Below are 25,532 nucleotides of genomic sequence, written 5' to 3' on the forward strand. Positions count from 1 at the left end.
TGTGTGTGTGTGTGTGTGTGTGTGTGTGTGTGTGTGTGTGTGTGTGTGTTGAGGCTGTTGAGGCTGTTATGCTAGACTTGTCAATCTGAAAACAGAGTAAGAAGGGCTAAAGCTAATAGGCTTGTGTTGTGGGCTCCTGATTCAGACCTGTGATGAGCTTCCCTTAAAGCACATAAGGAAATCCTTAAGCCCAGGAAGTCTGCCCAGGCAGCATAGCCAGCAACAGTCCTTCATTTTCAAACCAAAAACATGGCAGCAGCAATTACGATGTAAGTGTGTATAGCTTCATTTCTAGTTCCAAAAGGGCCAGGACTGTGTCTTTCACTCTTGTGTGTTCCATTGCTCTCCTGGAAGGCTAGGCACATGAGAGTTACTGGAATGAGTGAATCAAAGTGACAGGGGGTTTATAGTTAACAAATTCATCTGTGCCTGGCCTTGGGGAAGAATCCTACTACATCACTTCTTCTTAGGTCCAGAGCCCATTTTCTGACTCAGAGGTTTCAATGGGCTTCACGTCATGTTGCTGCAGGTCTGCATATGTTGTCCCTTGTTATAGAATGAATGTTCATGTCCCTCCTCCACTCATGTTGAAATCCTAACCCCCAGTGTGATGGCATCAGGAGGTGGGGCCTTCGGGAGGTGACTGAAAATGACAACGAAGGAGCGCTCATGAATGGGGTTAGTGTCCTTATAGAGGAGACCTCAGAGAGCTCTCAGGGCTACTCCTGGCCTGTGAGAATACAAGAAGCTGGCTGTCTGCAACCTGGAAGAGAGTCCTCCTCAGAACCCAAGCAGGCTGGCCCTCTGATTTCAGACGTCCAGTCTCCAGAACTGTGAGAACCACACTACAGCCCGAACTGACTCCTAAGACTTCCCTAAAGAATGAATTTTATGATAAGCTATCTTCTACCCTAGAAGGAAGTTGGGTTTGGGAACCTCAAGGTCCTGAGTACCAATTCAGCTCTCCTTGGCCTGGTCATAGAGAAGGGTCTGGAAAAAATCCAAACCCTCCTCCCACCAAAGCAGGTCATGAGTGACACTGCTCTCTCATTTGGTGTAAAGGAATCCAAAGTCCTCTAGGACACTGCATTGCTAGAAGCTCAGCAACACTCACCACAATGTAAAGCTTGTCACGGGCAGAGCCAGTACTCAAGAGTTTATAAAGCTCCTTACCTACATGGTCTCAGTCTCTGAACACTCTGAAGCAGGTAGACAGGGATGACTCTGCTCTTTTATAAGAAGAAATCTAACACTCAGAAAGTTCGAGAGACTTGCCCCAGCTCCCCCCAGCTGGTCACTGGTGGAGCTGGGTCTGGAAAACTCCCTGACTGAGTGGTGGCCTCTCACCTCCCAGGCCTGCCCAGGAGAGTCCTGAGGCTGCCCCTTCCTGGGCACAGAGCCTTTCTGTCGCTTCGCTGGAGTTCCTTCCCATGTCTGGCTGCCAGCCAGCTTCTCGCACACCTCTGCCAGCCCACGTGAAGATGAGGATGACACACGGCCATCACACAAAGACTAAACCAGCCGACATACACAGATTAAACCAACACAAAAGGCCTTTCTTCAAAAACCTATATTCTGCTTGGCTAGGTATCAAATAACCAGTTCTTGGCTGTGCTGGGTGGTGCCAAGGGTTTGCCTCAAACCATAAGACCGAAGGATCTGAAAGGGGGGTCGGGGAGAGAGCCAGACGCTCCAGGGCAGGCTGCCGGGCGGTGTTGCTCTGCGGTGAGCGCTGGCTTGTGACTCTTGCCGCCATCGGTCTTCTGAGTTCTGAGTGCCCGCAAAGCTGGTCTGATACTCTGGAAACAGATGCTATTGAGTATAATATACTGATAATGTGAATCCTTGGTATAACTTGAATAATTTAAATTTAAAAAAGAAAAAAAAAAAGGAAAGTGGAGGTGGGGTACTGAGTAGTGGTGAGTCTGGTTTAGAAATGGAACAGGCCTGGGAGAGTCTGTAGATTTTATGTCTGTAAAATGACAACTGCTGCACTCATTGCATAGGATCCCAAGGAGAGTGGCTAGGAAGGCTGTGGAGTCTATCCTGTTATGTAAATGGAAAACAGCCGGATTCTCCTTACCCAGAGGGCCCCTTTCCTCCAACTGTGACTACCTGGAATCCAGCCCAGAACCAGGAAGCGAGCAAGCAGGCCTCCGAGCAGACAAATTAGTCTATTCATGAAAGGTTTACTGAGCATCTACTCTGGCCAAGTGCAGTATGAGGCACCTGGAAGGAGCTAGAGATAAGTCACAGACATCCCTGCCCTCAGAATGCCCAGTCTTTCCACAAAATCTATGTCAATTACTCACAGGAAAGTTCTGCAAGCTCCAATTCAGTCTACCAACTCATGTTTCAGAAGCAAGTCTAATAAAAGTGGTTTTCTGGCCTATAATAGATTGGAATCAGCAAATTAGGAGACTGCTGGGGATAAACTGACAACAGAAAGAAGTATCAGTATCAGTCAACACCAATAAATGAAGAGGTGGGAATTGAACAGAAATGAAAATTCAGAAAGTTGTCTGGAACCACTTGGTAGAAGACTAACTATCCCTACCCTTTTCATTTAGTTTTGAGAACATTACCATATTGTAGTAAAGTATCTTATTAGAACCCATTATCTTTACTTAGTACTCTACACTTTAAAATTTGCTTCCACACACACAGTAATCCTCATGTGCTTAACACTATGGTAGATATTAATTTCTCTTTTTTTTTTTTAAAGAAGGATTTATTTATTTATTTGAGAGAGAGAGACAGAGAGCGTGCATGCACGAGCAGGGGGAGTGGCAGAGAGTGAGGGAGCCCATTCGGGGCTCGATCTCACAACCCAGAGATCATGACCTGAGCCCAAACCAAGAGCTCAATGCTTAACTGACTGAGCCACTCAGGTGCACCTACATATTATTTCTCAAGGCATCAAAAAATATATAATATATTAAATAGAATTAAAGTTTAAGAAGGCAGGGAACTATAATATTTTTAAAAAATGATCACAAATAGTTAATGTCAAATAAACATCATGTTTTAAAGGTAATTTTGGTAATTTGCAAATGACCACTTATGTGGGAACAATTCATTCCCCGACAATACCAAAACCATGGCACTACATAATAGCAATAAGCTAGAGAAAGGTTCCATAGCGGTTTCTTACCTACGTACGTAAATATATATATATGTGTGTGTCTACCCGTCAATCATGGATACAACCATGGTGGTCTCTAGTGAAATTTTTAGCTCTCTAGAGATCATCCACATTCAAGGAAACAAAATGGAAAATGGCCAAATTCTGTTTTATCTACTTGTACTCTATGAAGCCTGCTGATTTTGCTAGGATCCAAGAGTGATCCTGAATTTCCCCCTATTTAGGAGTTCCCTCATGGGTTTTAGGAAGCTCTGCATTTTATTTCTTTATTTATTAATTATTTAGATATTCAGAATGCCTGCCGGCAAGTTTCTAAATAACTTATTTCCTCAGGACCCCAGCCCCATGTCTGCCATGGGCCAGAAGACGGAACCATACACATGGCCCTGCTTGGCTCCAGGCACATGGGCACTTGTTCAGGCAAAGAACAGACGTAAATCCCCAGTTTTCAAAAGTCTCAAGGCTGTGAGCTCGGTAGGGACAGGGGCTGTGCTCCTTTTACTCACTGCTCTCTCTCTGCTATCTGGCATGGTGCCTAGCGCAGTGCCTGACAAATGATAGATGCTTAGTGAGTATCAGGGGAATGAATGAATTAGGGCTGAGGTTTGGTCCCTAAACCCAATTCCAAGGGCTGCATCGGGGGCCCGGGCTTGCTTGGCTCAGAGACGTCAAGGTTGTCAAGTGATACTATCTTTGCAGCACCCTGTGGAATTCAACAACCTCCTGGGACAACAGAACAGTAAGCAGGGGTGGGTGGGGTGGTGGCAGCTGCCTTCTGCAACCCTTGTGAGCTGGTCAAACTGCAGGTCAGGCCGGTTCTGTCGGTCAGGTGGTAAGGTAAGTTGAGCATACACTCACACACACATGTATACAAATAGTTAAATCTTACCAAGCAAATTCTTCACGCTTAAGAATTCTTGTTTTGCTTTTTTCTTTTTCTTGTCAGAGACAAGATGTCCTCAACAGAGGGGCAAATATAGGTGTCTAGACATCTAGATTCATTAAAAGAGACAGCAGAGAGAGTCTGTAAATGATTGGAACAAAGAATATTTTTTCTAGCAGACCAGAAACAAAAGTAGTTACATTCCTTTCTGTAAAACTGGTCCTGCTACAAATGCTGGGGCAAAGAGGCAGCAGTCACAGCAACCAGGCCAAGTCGCTCTGTCCACATCGCTATTGACCAGTCTTATTCATACGGGAAGCCCGGGCCCGGGATAGTAACAATGTGACAGGAGGGGCCTTGAGGTCAGTGACCTCTATGAATCATAGAAAGAAAATGGCATGCCCCAAACTCACTAACCTGATACCTTGTGGATAGAGTAGGGAGGGTATGGAGTGGCTTTATTTAAGTATCACAGGAGAGAAATTTGAAGTCTGTCTGTCCACATACATAAGCCAATCAAATTTAAAGCAGAGAAACACGAAAAGTCCATTGGTTAGCACTGCAAGAAGTTTTTCTCCTCCCAGACTTGCTCTTGCCATAAAATAGATTTCTAAGCTGAGATTAAATGCAGAGATCTTGGCAGACTGTGTGGGAGGTAGGTCCTTTAAGAACTAGCCTTCTTCCTGGTGGTCCCAGGGATTCATTGCTGTCAGGCACCAGCACAGTGTCCAGGAGGAAGGAGAGCGAGGGAAGAAGGGAAAGAGGAAGGAAAGCAGCCAGGGTCAGGAGGAGAGACGAAAGCCCTTAGTTGGGGGTGTGGCCTCTCACAAGCTTCGGAGAGCAGGTGATCCTATGGGAACAAGGGTCTCCTCATGTAGTGAGGGGTGAGTGGCTGTCCTCCTGTATCCCTCCAGAGAAACTGAGAAGGCCCCTGACTTGCTGTTCTCTGCTTCCTCAGGGAGATCAGCTAAGTGCTGGTTACCCCCAGCAGAAGGATGCAGAAGAGGCGTCTGGGCTCCTCCGACACCACTAGGCTCCCATAGTGGAGAACACCTCAGAACCAGGGGCACCTGCTCCATCCTGGGGCTCCAGTATGAATCTCTTGATGCCTATTTTCCTGTTCCCACAAACTGGAGTAACTTTGAGACACAGTTTGAACACATCATCTCCTGCTAGTAACTTTTAGGGGCTTCTCATCCTCTTCCAGAGGGGAAATGCCCAAGTTCTTGATCTAGCACACGGGTCCCTTCTTGACCTGGGCCTGGCCCACTTCTGCATCCTAGCTCGTGTTCTTTCTCCCACCTCCTGAACTCCAGTTGGAGTGAACAGCTTGCTGTTCTCTGAACCTGCCAGGCTATTTTACATGGCGGTGCCTTTGCTTATGGTCTTTTCTATGCCTCGAATGTCTTTCCTTCCTTGCTACCCAGTGAGTATCTTTCAGACATCCGCCAAAGCACCACCTCCACCATGAAATACCCCTAGAGGAACTCCAGCACAGAGCCAGGTTTGTTCATGGTCTGTCCCTTTCTCCCTCCCAGAATGTCAGCAACTGGAGGGCAGACTTGGTCTATTTTGTTTCCCACTGCATCCTGGGTGTCCAGAATGCCTGGGCCACCAAAGGCACTTGTTAAATGTTTGCTGAAGGAAGGACAAGGAGGGACTGAATTGTCTGCACTGACAGTACTGCTCCGGGGCTATGGGTTCCACGAGACAAGATCTGGGTTGTATTCCTTTCTGCATCTCCCAGAGGCTGGGCATTTGGCAGAAGTGGATATGCGAGAGAAGGAATGAGGGATGAATGCTCACATGGACACTAAGCACACGGTCCTGGCATCGCCCCAAGAATAAGTCACTTCCAGCATTCTGTTCTGTATTAGAGCTTCTTTTTCCTTCTTTCATGTTGCCTATTCTGTGAGAAGAGTTACCTTTCAAATGAAGCATGTTCTAAATTCCCTTCAAACACATCTTGCAGCACAAGAAGGTTGGGCTAGATTATCTTAAACACTTGGCTAACCCTAAAAGTCATGGATTCTACAATCTGTCAGGGACTATGCTCAGAAGTGCTGTTCCATTTCAATTTATGTTTCAGAAAGAACCTTGTCTAAAGAGCACAGACCTTGGAAATAATACAGACTCATCATCATACATTTGAGGGACTACTTTATTTTGGATTTTCTGTTTATTTGCATTATCTGTGTTCCATCTACCACAGGATGGGGGGAGGAGGAGAGGGGGAAGGCTGGTCACAGAAAGCCTTAGATAGTTTGTCAGGAGGCTCGAGGTTGGTGACTTTGAGCAGGTCCTCCTCCTCTTTGGCAATGAGGGGAGCTGGGCTAAATGGTCTTTGAAGACCTGTAAACTTGCAGAAATATTAAAATCCTGTGCTATGAGGATTCACACATCGGACCTCCTTATGCTGCCTATACCTGTGCAGATATTACACTTAAATATGGTAAAAAAAAAAAAAAAGCTTACTCTTTTTTCTTAAGCATAAATAAAAGAGTTATTATGCAAAATATGCTGCCCACAAATTCTCAACTAGTAGCTGTTCTGATTTCTAAAGCAGCTTCTTTAAAAAAAGAGAACTTATAATTACACATGGACACAGACACATCCATTACAGACATTACAGGACGTGTGTGAAGGAGGTGGACAGATGACGCTTTTAATAATGTCTTAAAAAAGACATTCCAAGGGGACTTCGGATCATTCCTGTGAGGAGAACTTGGGTCAAATCTTGGGTGGTGTGAGAACAGCAGGGCTAACAAATGGAGAGCGTAGGCTGATAGATTTTCTGGTCACATCCTAACAGCAGTCAGAGAGCACGGATGCATTCCATGGAGCATTTATGGGCTCACTAGCACTAGTCTATGACAATTTTATTTAATCATAAAAATATAATAGTAGTCAAATCTTTTTGTAGTTTCAGTTTACTGCTTTCTTGAGTGAAATAAATGGTCTCTCAGATTTCTTTTGCTTTCATCTCGCTGCTCTAAGTACAGTAGGATAAGGTTCCAATTAAGACCCATTAAATGTTCACATTGATTCATGCGAGCCATTTTCCAGTTTCTTTTCCTAACACAATCTCAATGCACCTCTGAGTTATCTCTGTGGTGTGTTTTCAGTTTAGCAGTTGCCCGTACAAAAGAGAATTATTTGGGTGTGAGGTCTCCCTTCCTCTTACTTCTCCAGCCCAAAGTGCTGAGCAGAGACTCTCCTTCAGTGTCCTCCAGTCATGCATATGTTTATCACCTGTCAGGTATGTCCAGCTGAACAAGGCATGCCCCTTGGGGGAGGGGGTGGCTGGCAGCTGGCCAGAGCCAGACTGGCCCTCCCAACCCCCTTCGGCGGCTACACCAGAGCAGTGTACTGAATGCACTGGGCCCAGAGACATCTACAAGAGGATCCTCTGGTGCTTTTGCATCTTTCAGGTCCACAGAGGGACCTTGGAGGCAGGGGACGCATAGAGCTTTCTCTAGCTTCTCCCTAGGTGGGAACACATACTCAGACAGCAGAGATGGCCCATCTATGCTAATAGCAAGTGCATACTCCATAGCTTCTCCCACTATGAGCAGGGAATCTGGAGGCAGACAGTGACCATTTCAATAACATCACCATCAACATCATTCTGGCCCAGGAAATGTGCTCATCACCATTGTGCATGGTCTAATTTACTTTGCACAACAATGCCATGAAGTATTCTTGGTGCCGTCCCTATTTTATAGATGAGGAAGCAGGCTTGTGCAGGATGGTGGAGCTGGGACAAGAAATTATTAGGTCGCCAGGCTCCAGAGTCCATGTTCCTCTTATCAAGCTAGAAAAACATACTACTGAGGCCTTAAAGCAGAGGCCAGAGCACATGCCGCTGCCACGACAGGGCCTCTCATACACCAGGTTCTCTCGTGGTGTGCGGCATCTGATGCCCCACTAAGGGGACACGTTCCCAAAGGACCTGCATGTGAAGAGATTGAAGAAAAATATTTAAAGTTGCCCTTAGGAAATGTGTTAAAAAAAATGAATGAATGATGTGGTGGTTTGGGAGCCTTTGAGTATAGATTTTCCTGCAGTGTGATTTCTTAGAGTGGGACATACCCGTCAAAAAACGTCTTCTTTTTTTAAACCCAATCATAAGTCAGAGTAGATTTGCCAACTAAGTGAGTAAAGACTCCACAGGCATCCACTGCCACAGCTGAGAGTTAAATCTGAGACCGGAGTAATAAGGATGACAATTTACTCTTCACAACAATCCTAGGAGCTGGGGTTCGTCTCTATGCTATAGTTGCAGAAAGTGACACTCAGGATAGCTGGCCCACGTTTATCATCCAAGTGAAAGGAGAGTGGCTAGGATTTGATCCTAAATCCGCCCCCAAAGCTCTCTCTCACATATCACTGTTTTCTCAAGTACAGTATTTGCAAAATCTTCAAACACAGTAGCTTCCTTTGGATCTCAGAACACTGGTTCCAGCAAAAACGAAACTACGGGGTTTCTTTTAGAATAGATTAGAAGACAAATAACCCATCATGCCGAGGAAATGGCTCTTAAATTTCTAGCTCTATATCAGGTCAGGAAGTGTGGTCAGTCAAACAGAAGTATTGTATGGTTCCAAACCTGGGACCATTTTAACCTTTTCTGCAGTATTATGCCCAAGGAAAGCTGTATTCTTGCAACACCCAATCATTCATTAAACGCATGCTTATTAGGTAACTGCTAAGTGCCAGGCACTGCTGTGGCACTGGGGTCAGACTCTGCTCTCAAGGTACCTCTATTCTAGTGGGATGGGGTGGGGATGGGAGTGGGAATGCGGAGACAGACAAAGGAAATATATGGCAGGAAGTGTAGAAAGGAAAATAGAGTAAGGTAAAGGGGGAAACAGTAACCATGGGGCTTATCTACTGTTTTAGATACAGTGGTCACCGAAAGTCAGATAAGATAATAAGACATCTGAGAAAAAAAATCTGGAAGCCTCTCCAAACCATGCTGATTTCTGAGGGAAAAGTATTCGAGGTAGAAAGCAGCAAGGACAAAGGCTTAAGGTGTGTTTGTGGAACAGTGACAAGACCAGCTGTGGCTAGAGTGGAATATTTGTGAATGCTATCCTTAGAAATGAAAATGATTAAATTTATCTACTTATGTTGGTCTGGCCATGTATTCACACGTTGTCTCGAGAATTATATATCCATCTTCTATCAGAGTAGGAAGGGCTCTTCTGACAGCAGGAAAGTGAAGCCCAGAGAAGAGCAGAGACGTGCCCAGGACGGCTTGGCTGAGCAGCCGTGAAAGGACTGGGCCGCCCTCACTGCTGCACCAGCATTTGATCCATGGCGATGGGCTTTCCGTGATAGAATTGATAGAATTTCCTATCTCAGTGGAGGGGTTTTCTTTGTGATGATACTTTAATTCTTAACCCACTGAGCCACCCAGGCGCCCGGTTATTCTTTAATTCTTTATAATCTGTCTCGGTGATTTATGAAAAAGGTCCTCAGTGACTGAAGACCAAGGCAGGCCCAGAAAAATTAGATCTACCACCAGTCAGGAGTTAAACTCTGATCAGACGTTCCTTTTGATATCATTTTCTTATACATTTGATGACCCAATAGAGGATTTTCCAGGGAGCAAAGGATGACTGGGATTTGCGTGCGCAGCTGTCCTAACTGTATTCACCCTGCTCAGAGGGTCTGGGTTCAGGTACTTTGGGAAGAGGGTGCCGACAGTTTATTTCTTGGCTTCCCTTATGCGTCTTCTACAGCTCTGCCTCATCTTGGGATGGAACTCGGAAGGGAGTGATTAGCTTCGTGTCCCTTTGCAGTTTAATTACACAAGACACTAGCCTTCAGAATGACACTACTCACGTTCCTGGTCTCACAGCCATGCTGAAGGGGCTTAGTGGGTTCCCAGCTTTTTATGGTCCCACTGAGATGAAGCTATGGCTAGCTTTCAACTTCAAAGCTTTAATGTTAGACTTCAGGATAATTATTTTCCTGGAATGTTCTGGATCTGAGTTCCTCAAAAACAAGAAACTGAGGAAACCGGTAAAGGAAAGACAATTTATCCATAGGATCCTGCTTTTTTTTATTTTCTAGATCACTATGTCAAAATTATGAATTTAGCCCATTGCTAAAGCAGGTGTATTATTTAGTGCTGTGAGATGGTGTTAACAGGGCAAGGGGGTAGCAACTGCTCCGTCCATGAGCATTCACTGTGCTCCTTCCCAATTTGCACAAGCTGGGAAGTAGTGGTGACACCTCCATTTTCCGGATGAGAAAACTGAGGCTCAGCAGCCAGTAACTTGCCCAGAGTCATCCTGCTAGCATAAAGCAGAATAGAGGTTTCCAAGGCAGCTGACTTAAGCATCCATGCTCTTATCCTCTATGACATCTGACTTTAGGAACCACTGGAGATGAGTTCAAAACCTCAGGGCAGACTGATTCGCAATATGAATCCATTCAGGTACCACCCTACCAACTGCCACTGGACCACACAAAGGAGGATCTGTGTGAATTACAAGTGTTACGAATCAGGAAGCAATCCCACACAAAGAGCGAAGAACATTCCTTTCTTAGTTACACAGTACAAGCATCCATGGCCAGGGTTGGTGCTGAGTGGTGCAAGGGTCCATCTGAAGCTCGGTGGGGGCTGCCATCAGCTCCAGCTGATCCCCTGGGGAGGCAGCCAGGCATTCCCTACAAGCTCTCAGGGGCTTTACATGGGGTGAGCATGTGGTGTTCCAAACTACCCTTGTGTTGGAAAACCCATCCGAAGAGATGAGGGGAGTAAGAGGTGCCTTTTATTTAGCTTCTTTGAAATTGGTGACTTTCAATATAATCAACCCAAACTGGCAACTGGCAAATTTTGCCATTCTAATACTAACCAGGTCACTCACTAGAAGTGTTACATGTTTGGATGGGCAGAAGTTAATGTATAGTTAGGAAAGTTATTGTTCTTTTTTTGGAGGGAAAAAAATCCCACATTTTTCTTTGGTACTATAACAGAGTGTAACTTCAAAATGGTTATATTGTTAAAATTGTTAAGCTTTTCTTAGACATACAGTTCCATTTTATGTGAGGAACTGTCTTTGTCACACAAAGAAAGATACGGAAGGTTGAATGCCTGTGTGACAGCTAAAGAACGAGCTGCCAACACTGGGAGGACAGGAAGGCTTCAAACACTGGTGTTTCTGCCCTGAGCCCACCACACTGGACTTCATTCATGGACCTGCGTGGGGCCAGGGGAGTTTCCCAAATGGGTGTGACCTGCGACCATCCGCTTTGAGAAAGACAAAGACCTAAGAATGTTTGAAAAATTAGGCCCCTTCTGTAAGTTCTAAAAGCTGAAATGGGGTCTGGAAAACTGCCACTCTGAAAATGTCACTCTGCTTCCCTCACCTGCAGATGCTGTACAACGAAGAAAGTGACCAGTTTTTGTTTGCAGGGAAATGTCCAAGGTGAGCACAATAGATACAGTTCAGGTATGTTTAATCAATCAATGTTTAGGTTTTCTTACTAAGTCATCAAATTACAGAAGACCTGGGATAGGCATGTCACCCAGCTCAGGCAGAATCTGGTTTCAAAGGCTTCACTGTCCAACTTCCTCACCTGTTCTGATCTCCCCAGAAGTGCTGGAGCTTCTGGTACAGTGCAGGGATCTGCAAGGGCTTCCCTCTGGAGAAGCTGGGTGGGGGCAGGGGGCCACAGGAATCCCTCCTCTCACCTGCCACAAGAGACTCCGGCTCTGGGAGCTGGGATCTATGGGGTCTTTCCAAATGAAAAAGTCACTAACTAAAAGGAATATGCAAAGGTGCTTATTCCCAATACAGTAATATGCAGGCAGTCAAACAATCTGTCATTCGAGTTAATTTAATTATCAGACTGCATTTAATTATTCAATATAAAATGTAAATAAAGTGAAGGGCTGACAGCACTACTAATTATGTTCATTATAATAATTAAATGGGAAGGGATTTCAAAAGAGTCACGAAATTACCATAAAATACAAGGAAGTTTTTGATTATAAAAACAACAGTTTAATTAGATACTGCAGCCCGATAGGAAACAGATGATTGGTTTCATCAAGAATGGGGTATTATATTTTATTATTCAGGTTTCTCTTCTGAAGTCATCTTTGGTATCAGGGGGGCTCAGTACTTCCAGTTAATAGACTAAATGGTGGCAAAAAAATAGTGCCAATCCTTTATGCAAAGCAGGTGCCTAATAAAACAGCCTTCGGCTGTTCAAAATCTCCTGTCTTATAAAGACACAAGCTGTTTCCCCAGGAGGAAATAAAGGACCCACTGCGGACATACAGGCCTGCAAATTAACATGACTTCTGACTAATGATATAGAAGCATTAAATGAATTGAGCATCATAATTTCTCCTCTGAAATCCCTCTGATTTAGAGAACGTGGCATCAGGTTAAATACATTCGCTTCCCAAGAACAGAAGAGAGGTGGAAAGGGCACTGACTGCACTGCCAGTGGTGGGGCGGGGGCGTCCCAGGTCCTGCTCGCAATTCCTTCCCTTCCTCCAAGCCTCAGCTACTCCACCTGCAATCTGAGGCAGCTGGACTGGAGACTCCAGAGCGCTTCCAGGCTTGACCAGAGCTGGGAAGAGAGCTGAAAGCTCTATTTACCACAACCCCTCAGCAAACACTCAGCAAATTACTGGGTTTTGGGGAGATTAGGAAGGGAATTCAATAAAACAGGTTTTTAGAATGAAATAATCAATTAGCTTTTTAATTGCAGAAAACTCCCCGATTCTACTGGGATAGGAGCAGTTATCATCTTAGTAAGCCTGAGGCTCTTTCCCCCAATGCAGCCGGATGGCATGAAGCCTGGCTGAGAGCCAGTGAGCACAAGCCTCTGATGCAGCTAGAACTGTGGCCAGAGATGGCTCCACAGAGCAAGGCCCAGACATCTCACCTGTAAGTCCCAGCTCATCAGTGTCTGTCAGTGGAGCTCCTCTACTAATTGGGGGCCAGGGGGCTCCAGGGTATTTTCAGCTTTTAAGGATGAGCTGTCATGGAGGCCACTAAATAAGCCATCTGGTGCTGACAGAATCTGGAGCAGAGCAAGGAGCGTCTGAAAAACCACAAAATGGCTTGGAGTTCCCATGAGATCAGAAGGCTGCTCTGTCTGTGGTTCTAATCTCAGCTTTTAAAATATCACAGGCTCATGGAACTCATAAGGGAGGTCATCTAGAACAATTCACTTCTTTAAACAAAGTTTTTTTATTGTGATAAAATATATATAACATAAAACTTACCATTTTAACCATCTTTAAGACTGCAATTCAGTGGCATGAAGTATATTCACAACATCAGGCAACCATCAACACCATCATCAACCATCAACCATCAACATTTCCAGAACCAGTATACCTCCCTGTATTGTCAAAAATGCTCAAATCTCAAGAGGGAATATGATTAATTTAAGATCACACAAGGGGCATCTGGGTGGCCCAGTCAGTGAAGCATCTGCCTTTGGCTCAGGTCATGATTCCAGGGTCCTGGGATTGAGCCCCTCATCGGGCTCCCTGCTCAGTAGGGAGTCTGTTTCTCCTTCTCCCACTTCCCCTGCTTGTATTCTCTCTCTGTCAAATAAATAAACAAAATCTTAAAAAAAAACAAACAAACCAACAACAAACCAAAAATGATCACACAGCTTGTGGCAGAGAGGTAGGTTAGAACCCAGGCCTTCTATTTGCTAGACTGCAGTCGATTTTATGCTCATAAAATGCACTCATTTATAACTTGCCAGGATTTTTACAAGTTTCCTGAACAAAACACACAGGTATGTCCCAGCAGCTTTCCAATTGGTCTTCAGAGTTGTGGAACAACAGCTTCTCAGTGTACTGTTTTGGTAAGTGGGCATTATTTTCTGTACCCCAACCCCTGCCCAGGATACACATTAGAGATCCCCAGTAGATGGGGTCTGTGATACGTGGGATTTTCTTAAGCAACACGAAATGAAAAGTACACGGAGTCGAGTGCAAGTTACTCTGTAAGACCTGGGTTCTAGTGATTCTTCATGTCATGTCCGGGACTTGCTTCACCTCTTCAGACCCTGGTTCCTCACTTGTGTGAGAGGCAGAAATATACCCTGTAGAGCCTCACTGAAGAGCTAATGAGGTCCAAAAGACAACAGATGGGAAGAACAGTACCGAGAATTCTACAAATATCAGGGGTTATGCTTAGAAACAGCACCTCCGTAATGTACAGTGTCTCAGTGTTTGACAATTACTATAATTTCTTTCAATTTCTGATTTCTCTACTTTTTATCATAGTCTTTCTTCTTGTCATTTCATCAACTGCCTGAGGCTGCAGTGACTTCTCTGATCTTGTTTCTAGTCAGAAGTGATGTCCAGTTTAGTGTTGTCTTTCTGGGAGGCAGGCGTCAAAATGGGGAGCTGGCTTTTTTCCCTTTTCTCATTTCTTCTTCATAATGAGCTCACCTCTCGACAGTTGTCTCCACATCCCTGTTGCATCTTCCTCCTCCTCCTCCTCAGACAGAGCACCTGTCTCCTGCCTGTGCCGCCTGGTACTCTCTCTGCCTGCTTCCTCGTGTCCCAGTGTGCCCAGTCTCTGCTCTGTCCCCTGGTCCCAGGCACTGCTGCCATGCCATCTCCAAATGCCAGTTCCCTCGACCTCATTTCCTGTTCATTCTGGTGAGCCTACGAAACTTAGGAGGTATGCCTGATCTACAGAAAAGGATCAGTCTGTAATCTAGCAGCAGCGGCAAAACTCTTTTAACTCCCACACAACTCTGAGTTCAGTAAATTCATCACAAAAGAGTTGGCTTCGACAAAAAGTTTCAAACCATCCCCAAATGTGGGAGTGCTGAAGGAGCTGAACTCTTGCTGAGAAACTGTAACACAGCAAAATCCTCACCTCTTCACAAGCGCAGTAGATAGCATTGCCATATATGTTGAACAACTTAAGTTTAAAACAGGAAATCGTTTGGTAAACCACGGTCTATCTATACAACATAAAGCATGCAGCCAATAAAAATGATACAACAGTGTGCGTCAGCTATATGTCAATAAAAAAAATACCCACAAAGTATGATTTTGATATACAAATGCCGCCTGACTTATGATGATTCAACTTTTGATTTTTCAACTTTATGAAAGCATACACATTCCGTAGAAACTGTACTTTGAATTTTGATCTTTCCCCAGGCTAGTGATAGGACACTTTCTGGAGATGTGCAGTGTTGGCAGCTCCTAGCCAGAAGCCCCCCTCCTCGGCCTCGTCATCCACGTGATCATGACGGCAAACAACTGACAGACTGAACAAACATTCTGTACTCAGACGTGCTTCTGTTTTTCACTTTCACTACAGTATTCAATGAGCTAGATGAGATATTCAACACATTACTATAAAATAGGCTTTGTGGGAGATGATTTTACCCAACTGTTAGTGTTCTGAGCATGCTGAAGCTAGGTGAGGTGTATGAAGTGTACTTTCCACTTAAGGTATTTTCAACGTATGATGGGTTTATTGGGACATAACCCCAGTGCAAGGAAAGGAAGACCTATAATGTCACATGTATAAACCAGGACATAAGGGTTTGCACAGTATGATCTTGGCTAAGTAAAATATTCATACAGGGGTGGTGGTTTGTGAAACAGGGAAGGTGGTCAGAAGGCACAGACTTCCAGTTATAGGATAAAGAAGTTCTGGGGATTGTAATGTATAACATGGGGACTAGCACTGTATCATACATCTGAAAGTTGCTAAGATAGGAGATATTAAAAGTTCCCGCCACAAGAAAAAAGTCTGTAACTCTGTGAAGTAATGGATGTTAACTAAACTTACTAGGGTAGTAATTTTGTATGATATGCATATATTAAATTACCAGTTTGCACACTAAAATGAATACAGTGTTATATGTCATCTATATGTCAATAAAACTGGAAAAAATATTCATAGAAAAAGGACTGCAAGGGAACTTGCCAAAATGGTAACAGTGGCTATCTCCGATGGTGAGGTCAGGAATAACAGCGATCCCGCCTTCTCTATGCTTGCCTGTCTTTTTCATGGTGAGTAAGGAACACGTTTGTAATGAGAAAAATAAAAACAAACTTCTAAAGGAAAATAAAATACAATTTAGTAGGCTGAATGAATGAATACATGTGAAGAAAAGAAAATCACACAGATTTCCCTCAGCTTTCCTTCCCTGAGCAGCTTGTAAGAGACTCATGAACCTGCTGGGCACTGCCAGAATGCTCCAGGGGTGGGTGTGGGGTGGTGGTGAGAAAGAGCTGTGTCTGAAAACAGGGATTTTCTATGTACGACACTTGTTCCGGTGAGGGTCCACATTTTCTAGATTTTAATCATGAAAATCTTTCTAGAATGAACTGTATGTTCCTCACTCCTAAAAAGAAATGCAGGGAACATACATTTTGCTTCCATGCTCATTCAGAGTTAGCTCTGAGGAGATAAAGAATCTTCTTGGAAATAAAGTACAGGGTTCAGGGTGCCTTTGAACCCAGATGACTGCAATTTCCGAGTTTTGGACCCTGCCTTATTTTTTCTTTTGCTCTTTCTCCTTATTAGGTAGACAGTTTCAGCTCATAGTCTACACCTTCTTACCTTGTAATCGGCTCTATCAGTGTAACCAGCGCCTGTCCTTCTCCTGCCCTAGTCTAGTTTGCTGTAGGCTAAAAAGACCTAATGAGCATGCTTGTTAGAGATCTGCCTAAGATAAAACTTATTAAGTTTGGAGTGAGAGTTAAGAGTTGTCCAGATGCTTTTTTTCTCAGCTATAATCCATACTGTTAAGGTTGCAGTAGGCTTTAGATAAATGATGCTGTCAGGAACTACTATTTGATACATTAGTTATGCCATTACTCTGGTTTTAAAAATAAAGAGAAATAAAGTGCTCATCATCATCATCATCATCATTATTATTATTTTTACAAAATCAGTAACATAGTCTTCCCAACTTCTTAAAGCAGCAGAACCCTATTTACTAATGAACCCTTGCCTGAAAACTACATTATCCCAACAGTTAAAAGCAAAACTACTCTGGGTGACTCAAGGGAGAGAAGCCCAAGTCCTGTTTTCTCAGGCCCCCCTCCAACACCACCTAGTAGCCTCTAAGCACCTAGGCAAAAGCCAAGCACCAAAAGCGGCTTCAGAAAGCCCCTGACTCTAATGCTATCTGCAAAGTGATCCAGGCGGAAAGGTGCGACCGACCTCCTCAAAACAAAACAAAGAGGGACGCCTGGGTGGCTCAGTTGGTTGGACGACTGCCTTCGGCTCAGGTCATGATCCTGGATTCCTGGGATCGAGTCCCGCATCGGGCTCCCAGCTCCACAGGGAGTCTGCTTCTCCCTCTGACCTTCTCCTCGCTCATGCTCTCTCTCGCTGTCTCTCTCTCAAATAAATAAATAAAATATTTAAAAAAATAAATAAATAAATAAATAAATAAATAAATAAATAAAAAACAAAACAAAGACATGGATAGAACATCAGAACCTGTGTGGTAAGGGTTTGATGCTTCTGTGGAGTGAAGGTTGTATTAAAAATATTTTATTTTTACAGCTCTAAGAGGAGGCCTTGGTGCTAATCTAGTGCTGACCACATCTCTTTGGATAGAATAAGTCAGAGACCTGTCCCTGGACCCTGGGTGAAGGGCCTCACACAGGACAGATGGGTTCCAGCAGGCCAGCCTGCCTTTTCTCACTCCAATACCTCACACTCTCAGTGTTGGGGGGGGCAGTCTAAGAAGTGTCCAGGGCCTCTTACCTGGTTATCTGGGTGGTTGACAGTGAAGTAGCCCACACAGACGATGACCTCATGAAGGAGGCTTTCACAAGAGACTTGGCTGCAGTGGCCCAGCAGGGAGCTGGCGATGTGCCGGAAAGCCAGGGACAAGCCCTCTGCCCCTACAATAGACTGACAAAGACAAGAAGCGGTTAGAACTCCTCGGCTAGGGGAGAGGGGCTGCAAATCACAGAGCAAGACTGGACCCTGTGCACTTTCTGCTATGGTGCTGGAAAAGCATAGGAAATTTCTAGAGCACTATGTTTCAGAGTTCAGTTCAGGGATTCCCGCTCTAATAAATGACCACAATAAATTGAATGTTTAACCTGAGAAGAGACATGGAGAAATACGCTTTACTATGTGGATCAAGATTCTATCCGCCTAAACCATGGTTATTTATTCCATCTGCAGTATGGAATTTTTTTCTCATGGTACAAATACTCTCACTGTAGAAAATTTGGAAAAATACAAAATACCAAAATTCTCCTGCGAATCTATCATTTAGCTAACTTCTAACACTTTTTTTTTTTTAATCTGAAGGAGAAAACATTTTCTTGAACACAGGGATAAAAACACAATTCCAAATATTTACTGATGTTCAAATAGGGAAGCAATACGAATAATGACTGCTTATTATTCAAATAAAAGGCTCTAGAAACCCAGCGTTCCCAAAAGAATGTAAAAAAACCAACAACCCACTTCCCCCCAATAAAAACAAACCACGGAGCCCCCTCAACTGTAAGGCTTCTGGGATCCTTTCTCCAGACAGGCAGAGGGCTGTTGTTGGTGGGCAACGCGGGAGGAGAGCCTGACTCTGTCTGTGCAGCCTGAAGCTTCTATTTAATAAACATGTCAAACAGACAGAGCGACAGGAGGGCAAAGGGGAGAGGCAAAGCCCACAGAATACACTCGCAGCCGACACTGGAATGAAGCACCACTGCTGGCCTGTGGGAAAAGGCCGTGTTTTAAACTCATCTCTTGATTTGAGGTCTTGCTGGGCTTGAACCAGGTCAGATACGTTGCAGTTTGGAAGTTGTAATGAATTCACTTTGCCTAACGGTGGTGAAACACAGTTCTGTTAGTGAGTATTGCTGAAATAAAATGACCACTAAATTTTAAGAGTGCCTTCTGTCTCAGTTTCATTGCCCTGAGACAAAATGTTTTTCAAGCCCCAAAGAGGCTTCACGAGAGCTTTGTTCCTTTAAATCAAGTAATGACACCTTCTCAGCTCAGCCCTTATTTAATTAGTTGTGTCCAGCATGCTGTGACCCAGTACCCTCTGTTTAACCTTCACTGATAAGAGCAGGTCAAGGGGCATGTAAGTTTGAATATAAAAATTAAACCAATTTTTCAAGGAAACTATATTTCCTTTTTAGCCAGAATTAATTGCCAAGTCAGTACATTGATTTGTTTCTTGAGACCACCTTCGATTGTAAAATCTGTCAAAGTGTATGCAATATACAATATCCAGGATCTCAAGGCCATCTGTGCCTATGAATTCACAGTGAAATCAGACTCTTTGCTGAAGGGGGAAAATATTTTGACAGCCTTATTCGTATACAATGAAATGGAATAAGCTAAGAAAATGTTTGAATGGATAACCTTATGCTGCGACTACATGATGGGTTCTCACATGAAACGAGCACATGGGCTTATGGCTGGGCAGAAGTGTGGAGGGGCACTGGGAATGCTGCACTCAAAAGTCAACCTTCTGAACCAATGTCTGCAAAGGCAATTTGGGCAAATTCTTCCTCCACATTCCTTGAGGGCCTACTATGTGCTAGCTAGCACGGTGCTTCTACCTAATCTCATTTAGCCCTCATACTTGTGAGGTAGGTGTTTTCTGTTTATTATACAGATGAGAAACTGAGTTCAAACGATTTGTCTAGGGTCATAAAACTTGGTAGTGTAATGGCCCAAAGTCACATCAGTGACTCCAGATCCAAAGGTTGATAAGGATGCCCATTGCAGCTCCGTATTCTTGTGATGCCCTGGGCCTCAAATGGTCAACACATCTCACACCATCTAATTCAACTCTTTGGCAGGTCAGACAATTTATCTCATTTCGATTGTGGTCCTCTCAGGCAATTCATAAATTGTCTCCCATATTTTCCTGAGGTCAGACCTATGTGTACCTAAAATCTCTTTTCCTGTCTTTTATAAATGTAGTTCCTAAGATCTCACTTGTGACAAGTAAGTTGTCTTGATGAACTAGAACCTGAGTTTCTCGGACCATATTTATCACAATAGCACTTTTCTCCCACACTTGCCCATTGCTTTGTGATGCATACACTGTTATTTTATACTGTATTTACCTGAGTGTTACATGCTTGATCAGATGTCCATCTACATCAGTGATATCTGGTGGATGTTTTACTTTAGCTTGCCAAACAGAGTGCAGTGGTCCCAAAAAATGCCTATAAATCCTTGACAGTCCTCCCCCTGAGAGGTGGGGCTTATGCCTTCTCCTATTGAATCTGGAGGGCTTATGACCGATTGAACAGAGAGTATGGTTGATAGGTAGCTATACGACTTGTAAGGCTAGGCCATAAAAGGCCATGCAGTTTCTGTTTCTTTTGGAACATTTGTTTTCTGGAAGCTTCCTCTCAGGACACTCACTCAGCACCCAGACACCATTATATTTTAAGCCCAAGTCACACAGAAAAGCCGTGTAGAGTCTTTAGCAACAGTCCTTGGTGAACCCAGTCTTTAAGTCATCCCAGGCACCAAAAAGAAGAGTGAAGGAGCCTCTGGATAATTTTAGCTCCCAGCTCTCTGTGTCAACCTGTCCCTCCATTCCCCCACTTGTCGTCTGAGGGTCTCGGCCGAAGCCTTACATCATGGAGCAGTGACAAGTCACCCCTATCTGAATTCTGCCCATAGAAACTATGATCATAATAAAGTGGTTATTGCCTATTAAGGTTTTTTCTTTTAAATGTATAAAAGTAACTGGAACAATAAGGTAATCATTGGTAGATGTATTAGAGGCCCTGATGCTAGAAATTCTGGGCATTTGGGGGCCCGCATGTGCTGATGAGGAGTAAGAAAAAATGAGCTGGACCTTGAATTTCAAAAGGATGACAGCCAAGAGGAAGGTTCATGTAGGCTTTCCTGGCCCATGCACTAGTCAAGAGGAAAAGGGTACGTGGGAATAATGTCTGGGGAGAGAATGAGAAATAATTATGGCCAAACTGACAAAGATAAGATAAAACAGGAGTTAGAACAGAGATTAAAGAAGAAGAAGAAGAAGAAGAAGAAGAAGAAGAAGAAAAAGAAGAAGAAGGAGAAGAAGAAGAAGAAGAAGAAGAAGGAGGAGGAGGAGGAGGAGGAGGAGGAGGAGGAGGAGAAGAAGAAGAAGAAGAAGAAGAAGAAGAAGAAGAAGAAGAAGAAGAAGAAGAAGAAGAAAATAGAAAATAAAGTTAAGAGAACTTTGGAACTCCATGAAGGACAGAGAAAAAGACATAAATGTACCAGAGAACTGTCAGGAACCAGCCAAGAAAGGGCATTCCACTTGGGAAACAGGGCATTTGAGTCTAAGAATGGGTTGAACACTCTTGAGTCACCCTGGCATTTTCCCTGCTGTTTCGGACAAAAGCAGCTCAAGTAGGGAATACACTTCAGGCTAGACATGGTGAGGAGGTAGAGAGAAGTCTTGGTTTTTATGTTCATTTGCCATGAAGGGTTCCAAAAATAAGTTTCTGATTTTTCTAATATTATTTGTCATTGCACTTAAGGGCCACTAGGGGAGCAGGGCGGGTTGGGGTTCAGTGGTGTTCCTTTTGAGTGAGACTGAACAGGTTGCAAGCTCACAGGAATGGTGTGGGGGTGCATGGATCTGGGCTCCCTGACACTCAAGAGTGACTGATGGAACGGCTGACTTAACACAGGTGCTTTTGCTTATCACGTGGAGCACCCTGCAGCAGTTCGAATCCTGGTCAGAAGACCTCTGCCACTAGAAGCTAAGAGACAGTTTTCAGATATTTTGTTTTCATGATCCCTGGTGACAAAGGAAATCACTTTACTTGGACTAGCTGATGGGTGACTGTTGGTCTCCGTGTTCTCAGGACAAAAATTTAGTATCTCCTGATTTCCAAGCTGTTTCGACACTGAACAAATGGGTTTGGTTCTTCACAAAACCCAGATGGCATGAACCACTGGCATTTTCTGGAGCAGACAACGTGAGGTGTGCCTATAAACTCTCAGAACTTTATATAGATTAAGTAGTTATTACCTCAGACCAGTTCAAGCCCTTTGGAAACTGAAATGCATTAACCCTAAAGAGATTTCTGTTCTTGGGATGGATAAACTAACTCTTCAAAGTGGAAAGATATCGAATCCAGTGATACAACTTACTAATTTCCTGTTGTGAATGGAATGACAGGAAGACAAGAATTCCACATTTGTCACTGGCTACAAAACAAATGTTTCTTCTAATTGGGAACGGCCAAAGTCCACCATTTTCATACGTTTGTATCTCTATAACCTTTTTCCCTCTGAGCAAAGCAATTCATCTAAATTATGGGTTCATCATCTGCCAAGTTTGTTCCTTTTTTAATGAAATCGCTTGACAGTTAATAAACCGAAAGAGAAGTCTACTCCTTGGGGCTTGCTCTGTTCCAAAGGTTCAGTGTTTTTGAAAATTAAATTTCCTACATGAAAAAAAATCTATTTCTCAGCTGACAGTCTGGTGTTACAGCATAAAGCAATTTTTCTTTCTTCAGCTATAAAAACTGAATTTATAGAGGTGTGCACATATAACTACACATGCACTTTATACTGGACACAAGTCAGTTAAATCATCCACAGAAAGTCCTATCAATCAAAACAATTTTGGTTCTGTTTATGTAAGAAACCATGACTTTCCTTAATATTTAAAAGTTGATGGGATAATAATGCCTTTCCATAAAGAAATCAAGACAAGATTTGTTAGGAGCAGAGTGGCACAGATTTGGGGGTCAGAAAACCACAGGTACCAGTCCTGGCAAAGCCACATGTAACCTTGGGCAAATTATTTAACTGTCAGCATTTTCCTCTGTAGAATGGGTATAATATTTTGCAGGACCATCATGAGAATAAATGAGAACACATATGTAGAGCACCTAACATGGTTTGCAGAAGACAGTAGCTTCATAAATAGTATGTATTGTGATTTCCTTTACTGTGGTTTATTCGTTCTGTCCCAAATGCAGAAGAACCTCACACCATTACCTACAATAAAATCTGAGTTCTTGGTTGGTTAACATCAACACTGACCAATGCTTGGTACCTGGAAAGCAGGCAGATCAAGAGCTGCAAAACTGTTGAAGAACTGTAAACTCTGAATGGCCACTTGGACTGTATTCTGAGCGTAACTCTCCTTGGGGCTGGCAGTACTAGGGTCCGAGATGGTGCCGTGGAAGAGGACACAGTAGAGCGTGTGCAGAACTCCGGCCAGGTCCGTAGCCTGAAGAGCAGCGGTCAGTCCTGTGGGATCCTGGCGATTATCGTCAAATATACTGTATGACCTGACAAAGAAACATTCAACTCTTTAGAAGAAATCTACCTAAGGATGTGAGCATTTTTATAGGCCAAATGGAATAAGACAAGCAGAACGTTAAAAGCAAACCATCTGAGTCATGGAGTAAGGTAACCAGAAACCTCAGGGAATAGACACAGCATGCAGCTTTTCCCTGCCCAGGAGGGTGGGCGGCTAGCCCCGTTCTCCTTGGGGAGAACCCCCCTGTGCTTTGTAACCTAGGTGGGCTTGCTTTGTTTTAGCTTCTAGGTCTGGGCAAACTGGACAGAGTCCAGGAGAGCTACTGGAACTCCGAAATAGCATAGTCTCCTTTCTGGATACACAATCTTCTCAGGGGAGGCAGCTACCAGGAAAGTGTGAGGCCTCAAAAACTCAGTAGCATGTTGGTATCCTGTGGTAGGGAGACACTTCACCTGCTTTTAAAAGCAGAGTTCCATCATGGAGGAATACTGGCAGGACGGGCTGTAGGGGCTGAACTCCCAAGAACAAGCAAGTGCTGGATTAGCCTTACACAAATCAACATGAAGCCAGCTTAGTAGCTGTGGCAGGCAGGGCTATGGGTGAACAAGAAGCAAAGGCTGTGGCAAGTGAGTTCCTCAAGTCAACAGGAGAGCCAGCAAGGGTTTACTAAATCCATCTCACTCCTGAACTTGGGTCTACACAAAGCAGCTAGTGATCAAGAGCCTGTGGTTTTAGTAAATGCGGTGGCCAAGCATTTGTCCACACTTTTTCCCCCTAGACACTGCACCCAGATTTCTCTCTGAGGAATGAGCCCCCCACTCTCTCTTATAACCTATGTGCTCCAGGGGGCCTCCTTCCGCTTCACTCTGACTCCAGGGCCCAAGGTACTAAAAGGCACACTTCATTTCTCTGGCAGTCCAGTATGACTCAGGGATGGCACCTGTCACAGTTAGAGCTCAAGGAAGCAATGGAGATGCCTTTGCTGAGATGCTTGGAAAGAAGCCCTTATTTTTTCTCCCCTGGGCTTGAATCTGAGAAGATGTAAGGTTTGCAGCTGCTACAGCCGCATATTCTACACAGATCCTCAGGTCTCTCTGTGCCTTTCCACATGGGCCGGTCTTCCCTTTCATGGACATACGTTTCTTCCCCCGCTCAGGAAGAGAAGTTACAAGTCCCTGTTCAGCGTCTTCCTTTATGACAGATACTCTTCCCTATTTGTAACATGGATACAGGTCCCCCACCGTGCCCACCCTCCAAGGTTGTTTTGTTGTTGTTCCTTTCAGATGGAATCTGGAATGTGAGAGGGGCATTAAAGATCTATGCTAATCTCATTAACTTGCCCAGAAACACTCTGGGAGATGGTACTAATAAACATTCCGAAGTGCTGGCTGGCAAGTTTCTGGTCTCTTGTCTAGTTTTCTAATTCGCTACTAGTTTCATCATAGTAGAGTTTTATTCATAACCATGGGAAACATTTATTTCTTGAATGTGGACTATTTCTAATACTAAGAGAGATGACATTATATATTATGATATATACATTATATATATATATTATATATGAGGGGTACCTCATTCTCTTTTCAAGAAAGTAGCTCTCTCAGGAGGCATTGTCATCTCATTGTCATATAACAGGATCTACTAAGTACATTCACATCATTTACCTCATCGGTTTTTCACAGGTGGTAGGGAAGGTATTGTATTGCTCCCCTTCACTGTACCCACGAAGATTAGTTGAGACACTCTAGATCATACACACTTATCGGTGGCAAAGGCAAATCTGAGGACCAAAACATCCAGGATAACCAGGAGGTGACTTTTCTTTCCATCCCTTTTCTTAAGTCAAATCTTGGGGTTAACTGAAAGCCATTAAAGTATAGGGAGACTATAATGTAATCTTATATCATCACGGAGAGATACGTTTTGTTTTATGGGACAGGATATGAACACAAAGTCAAGAAATGATATTTATTTGCTTACAGGAACATCTGAACCTTTCCACAAACTCTGTTAGCTAATGTCAGTCGGCCCGCCCCTCTTTCCTTTCTTCCATTATACCCTAAGAGCTTGGGGTCAGATCCTGACTAGAGACATGAGTAGAGATTGATGTGTCTGACTTTATTATATAGGCTCCCAAAAGGGATCTGTGTTTGCTTAACACTGACTGCCTTTTAGAACCAAAGGCAAGTCAGAAGGCATTTTTACCTAGTTTCCACTAGGCTTTTGGAAATTTAGGCATGAGTAACATCAGTATTGGTGACA

The 25,532-nt window shown here is 43.8% G+C and overlaps 1 protein-coding gene across 1 annotated transcript in view; it reads right to left on the reverse strand.

Annotated features, from left to right (window-relative positions):
- Window positions 1-25,532, reverse strand: part of SCAPER (S-phase cyclin A associated protein in the ER) — a 519,522-nt gene that overhangs the window by 12,108 nt on the left and 481,882 nt on the right. Inside the window, exons 27-28 of the mRNA XM_059372064.1 lie at window positions 23,061-23,298; window positions 17,777-17,926 (exon numbers count right to left, since the gene is read on the reverse strand). Of these exons, the coding sequence (XP_059228047.1) occupies window positions 17,777-17,926; window positions 23,061-23,298 (388 nt within the window). The remainder of the gene's footprint in view (window positions 1-17,776; window positions 17,927-23,060; window positions 23,299-25,532) is intronic.

The sequence above is a fragment of the Mustela nigripes genome, chromosome 13, assembly GCF_022355385.1.
Source record: "Mustela nigripes isolate SB6536 chromosome 13, MUSNIG.SB6536, whole genome shotgun sequence".
NCBI classification, from domain to species: Eukaryota; Metazoa; Chordata; class Mammalia; order Carnivora; family Mustelidae; genus Mustela; species Mustela nigripes.